Below are 6032 nucleotides of genomic sequence, written 5' to 3'. Positions count from 1 at the left end.
TGTTATCTTTTTTGGGTATATATATGTGTTCAATCCGACTAATTTTGTATATGTTGACAAATTATTTTAACTATTTGCCTTTCAACCAAGTCTACTCCTAATATATTCTTCCGTTGATAATAATCATGGATATTCCTTCTAACGAAGATATAGTGGGGGTCTCAAATGATGCTACCAACACACAGAATATGTCACTGGACTGTGATTTTATCAAAGTTGATTTTGGTGATCAACTTGGAACTACAATTCCTAGTGCAAAGGTAATCCTTAATGGTTATTTAATATCTAGTATAACGTATTACGAGTAATTTAAACTTTAATTTTTTCTTGTTTTCTACGGGATGACCAAGTTATTAATGACGATGTTATTCAAAGTGAGGATCTAAATAAAATTCAAGAATTGTCTAGTAGAGTGGATAAGGTCCTCTCTAACATGGAGGTAATTTGATGTGACAAACAGTAACTAATATGGAGGTCATATTTTTTGGTACTAATTCATAATGTATAATTTGTAGCTTGATGATCACGATATTCGCATGATAACCGCGGTGCATATACTCCGAAGTCGGATCAACCATAAGAAGCCACAGATTATAGCATCGGTCGAGGAGTTTTGGAATATGCACAGTTCTTATAATTAATCTAGATAGACTATAATACTTTGGTTAGTGCGTATTTATTTGTTAGAGTTAGTGGATGTACTTCCTGCGAATTTCTTTAAATGACTTCTTAAATAGAAATGTATTGCTTTGTTACTTTTCGCAATTTTACTCTATTTCTATGCACCGTATGGAGTTTTAGTTTAATTTATTTTAAAAACACATATTTTTATCATGAAGTAATGTCATTTCCATTGATTATTTCAACAACCAGCTCATACAAACCTTATTTCAACCACCAGCTCATACAAACATTAGATCAACCACCATCCCATACAAATATTATTTCAAACTATAAGTGATAAATCTGTAAATAAATAAAGCAAAATACAATCATGACGATTTTCTCTTACTTATTAATAAAATAATATTATTTTGTTACTTCTTGTTTCTAAAATTACGAAAAGAAATTAAAGTAAAAGAAATGAAAACACATTTTTTTCTACTCAAACGTTAAATTTATCCATCTTAATCGTGTTTATGAAAATAAATTCTTGTAATCGTTATTTATATTTGTAACTGCTTAGTTTTAAAACCCAAATCTTAGTTCGTTACAACCGAATTATTATCCGAATTATTTTCATACTTAGCTACTTCAATTTAATTAACATTAGTGGATTACAATTGAAATGGAAAAACTAAAGAAGCTAGCTACATACTAACAGCTAGGAGTCTAGGATTATTACCTAGCTAGATTGTCATTAATTGTAAGCAACCAATTGCTAATCCCACCAAGAAAGCAAATTCATCTTGTCATATAAGTAGAATGATTAATTCAAGTATATTATTATTGTGAAATATTGTGGAATATGTATGTACAGTATTAAAAATATATCATCAGCCGTTTTTCTACCCTTCCTATTATTCATCCAAGATCAACTTACACATAGTATTATTTATTCGATGGAATTAATGATATAGTATTCTAAAATAATTATTTCTACACATGGCAGTGAAAAAATAATCATTAGTTCCAGATATATAAAAAAGACAAAGAAATAAATATATTATAATAAATTAATAAGTATATGAATGTATTATGAGCAAGGTTCAGAGAACCGAACCGGTCATCGAACCGACAGAATCACTGGTTCACTGGTTGAACCGGTCCAACCGTGGTCTAACCAAAAAAACTATTTTAGAATAAAATAATATATAAATTTTAAATATATATCCTAAAATATAATTATAGCTTTTGATAAAGATCTTCCTACCAATCCAGTTCCTTTTGGTATAGCTTTGTGGGATAATTATAACTTTGTGGTATAATTATACCAATTCAAAATTAGACTGCATATACTACATTAAAGGAGAAATCTTATGCGTGTACAACAAATGATATATAATTACGATAATTCTTTGCAGTGAAATCATATTAGTAAAATCTCATTACACATAGAAAGCATAAGCACGACTATTGGAAGAATGTATAAAATCTCATTAATATAGTGAAAAAGAAAAAATACAAATACGGAACTGATTTTCTGCCCAAAAACATTAAAGATTATGGAGGTTGCTAACTATCACTATCTAACTCAGCCGTTGCTTCGGTACACATGTCGCCATCGTCCGAACCGATTGCTTCATTTTCTAAAACGTTGTTGTCAATGTCCTTTTGCCAAGGACATGTTGTCTTCTTATGTCCTTCCATTTGACAAACACTACAACGTTGCCGCTTCTTCCTCTTAGATGGCTGTCCTGAGCCTCCAGTGGTTGGATGCACATACGGATTGATACTTCTAGCAACACCTGAGTGAGGTTGATTATCTCCTTCGTCTGCAGCCTTGTAAGATGAGTACAATCCCATAATTAAATCACGTGTCTCTTCATATCTCTCTGGTACTTTAGCAGCAACAGCAGCCAGTTGTTTAGAAAATTCCACCAAAGCACTTTGACGACTAATAACAACAGCATCCCTGGTGAACCCACTTGGATCATTGAGTGCTGATTTAACCTTTTTTGTCCATCTATCCAATACCAATGACCGGGGAATCTCACGGATGTCTCTGTCAACCAGAACTTTCACAATATGTTCGCAGGGAATACCAAATGACTCCATTCGTAAACAGGTACACATGAAGATCATTTCTTCTTGACGAAAATCAACGGTCCACGTAAAATCGGGCCTCCCATGCTTACACACAATGTATTTTATGCAATCATCATTATTATCTATGTTCAGAACCCGCATTGATCCAGCTCTGGAGAGAAATGGCCGAAAGAAAAGAAATATCTCATGAGTGTATAACTCAGCAGCATATCTCTCTAGCAGCTCTATACAAGTTTGCATGACGGGCACCCCACGTGTAGATTCATAATCAGCACTAAATTCGTTAAAGCGCATGTGTGCTACACACCTTTGAAAATGATCTACAAAACTTGTCAAATCATACCGCGACCCCACATACCTTCCCACAACTGAGTGTAAACCTTCACATCTTGATGTAGTTCTAAAGCCAGCAAAGAATTTTCCTCTTAGATATGCAGTAGCCCACATATGCTTCTCTTCGTACATGTTGATCACCCACGGCTTATCCTCAATTCCAAATTCTTCAATAAGCTGAACCCACTTATGCTTAAACACGGGAATCTCGTAGTCTCCTGTCATGATTTTTCTAAATTTAGATGTAAACGATGGATTTCCAACATTGCTAGTTGCATTTCGAATAAGGTGCCAAGCGCATAACCTATGTCTGACTTCGGGAAATACATCTCTCACTACATTCCTAATCGCCATGGCCCCATCAGTTATGATTGAGGTCGGGGTCTTGCCCCTCATTGCAAACATGAGCTGACGCAGGAGCCAAACATATGTATCAGTAGTTTCGTCTGCGATTAACGCAGCAGCAAAAACAGTTGTTTGGTTGTGGTGGTTAACCCCGCTGAATATTACTAACGGACAACTATACTTGTTCTTCTTGTACGTAGCATCAAAAGCAATAACATCCCCGAAGAGTCGGTAGTCTAGTTGGCTAATCCCATCAGACCAGAACAAATTACGTAACAGACCTCTTGAATCGTGACATGCCTTGAAATATAATTGTGGATCCTTCAACCGCATATCCTCCAACTTCTTCAACACTCGTGCTGCATCACCAGGAATTTGACGCCTCTCCCGAGCAATCTTATTGTACATATCTCGGGGACCATAGCCAACAAATTCGTATCCGCCTGCTTGGCTAGCTAGAAGACTAAATATCTGTGAGGTGCTGATCCCTGACTTTAGCATGTTCATCATTTGCATAATATCTGCCTCTGACATTTTTCTGTGGGCAGGCAACATAGCACTGAATTGTGTATCCAATAGATCATGGTTGTGTTCGTCAGAGAAATAAAAGATATGCCACCTTCTACTTTCTGGTACAAATTTAACATCCATTCGGGCTTCACATCCAGTTCTTGTTTCCAACCTAGGCTCCTTCTTCCTTTTTTCCATCGTGTAATATTTCTCCATCCTGAATCCTTGCCTGTGGCATACAAACAGTTGTCTGTAAATATCGCCACTACTATTCTTGAAGGTCTTGCTCTTCCTTGCACTAAAGCCCTTCGACTTTGAGTACTTCATATAAAAATCAAATGCAAGCTGCAAAGTAGAAAAGTAGTATTTGCCAATTTCCTCCGCAAAATTCTCACTAAATTTCACAGATGTAATGTCTTGCACGGAGTCAACCGCATAAGCGGCTTCAACGATATAATCTGACGTATCAGATTCAGAAAAAAACGCTCCCTCGGTTATGATATCTCTGAAATCTTGTTCGAATTCATTCTGTTCATCCATCATATCTTGGTCAGTTACTAGCTCTTCTTGTTGGTTAAAGTCATCGTCCTCCTGGTATTGCTCATTCATCTCAGTGTCCGTAAATATACCTGACATCTTAAAATGTCCAATGAAAAAAAAAATCAATACACTCCATCTTATAACATTATATACAATAGATAGATTCGTATATTGCTAGCAGGGACGGATCCAGAGATTTTAATATTGAGGTGCCAATTTTTATATAATTTTTTTTTAACCTATAAAAATAATAAACATATAGTTATTGGAGTTAGTTTTTTAATAGATTTATTAAGATACATATAATTATAACTTTTTCCAACAAATTTATTTTTAATATGATAATTACATAAATAAAATATAACTTTAACAATTGTACATTACAAATTTATAAAATACCATATAATTTATAACGGGGTTTGTTAAAAATGATCACATACCTTATTAACTAAAATTCATTCTTTCAAAAGTTTTAAAAAAATTTGAAAATAAATTATAAATTATTAATTAATTGAAAGACACGGTACCATTGTAGAATACAATATATAAGATATCTTTATAAAATTTTCTTTTACCAATGTGAATTTAGAAGAAGAATTAATATTTTTTACAAGAAAATAATATCTACAGTACATAATGTGATTACCAAAACATAACTACTTAAGTTATTATTAATATAAAAAATATGAATGTTAAATATATTAATATAAAAAAACAAATGTTTTTTAAAAAAAAATATAGAAATTATTATATAAAAACTAATTTGAAAGGTACAAAGACTTGAGGGTATGATATTAAATTAGTTAGGTAAAGATATTAGTGAATTAACAATTAAGACATAAATCTATTACATAGTGAAAAATAATACATATAAAACTATTAAATTACCTAATATTTGTTTTTATTTTTTAAACACAAATTTTATATATAAGTATAATTTCTTAAAATTTTGGGGGGTTCAGGCCACTACTCGCCCCCTCTAGGTCCGTCCCTGATTGCTAGCCAATTAGTAATAAAAAATAATAACATCTATTTACTTTTTAGTAATTCTCAATGTCTTGTCAGTTAATAAAAGATAAAAAAATATTTTTTCATTACACAATCAATTTTACGAATAAAGTATCGAAACGAATAATAGGAAAATTAGATATTCTATCCACTTACCTCGATTTTGTAATCAAAACGATGGATTGTTTTCTGAACACTACAATGAAAAAAATTGATTGGATCTTTGCTGATTGGTGCAACGGTGATTGATTGGTGCAACGGTGATTGTCGATTAACGATGAACAAAAGGTGGATATTAAATAGACGGATAAAAAATAAAAAAAATTGGATATTTAGTAGATGGATGGATGTTCGAAAGAAAAACAATGAGATTTTTTATAAAGAGAGTGATACACGATTTTAATGGTGGGATTGAATAATTGGTGATGGATTATTCACCAATTTATAATGTTAATATTAAGGAAAAGATAAGATTAGAGTATCTAAATCAAAATAAAACTTTACAAAAGCAAGATAGAATTTTAATAATAAGATAGATGAATAAGAAGATAATTATCATTAATTAGCTAAATACTCAAATGAAATTC

General features: G+C 32.3%; 1 protein-coding gene across 1 annotated transcript; it reads right to left on the bottom strand.

Moving 5' to 3' along the window:
* Positions 1–2175: 2175 nt before the first annotated feature.
* LOC148555083 (protein FAR1-RELATED SEQUENCE 5-like) lies at positions 2176–4437 on the bottom strand. Its single transcript, XM_088490595.1, has one exon. It carries the CDS (start codon positions 4435–4437, stop codon positions 2176–2178), a length of 2262 nt encoding a protein of 753 aa, XP_088346721.1.
* Positions 4438–6032: the final 1595 nt, after the last annotated feature.

Source organism: Arachis ipaensis, chromosome B6, assembly GCF_059453495.1.
Source record: "Arachis ipaensis isolate K30076 ecotype BB chromosome B6, ASM5945349v1, whole genome shotgun sequence".
NCBI classification, from domain to species: Eukaryota; Viridiplantae; Streptophyta; class Magnoliopsida; order Fabales; family Fabaceae; genus Arachis; species Arachis ipaensis.
Note: the sequence above shows the minus strand (reverse complement) of the source record. Positions and strands in the feature narration are given on the sequence as shown.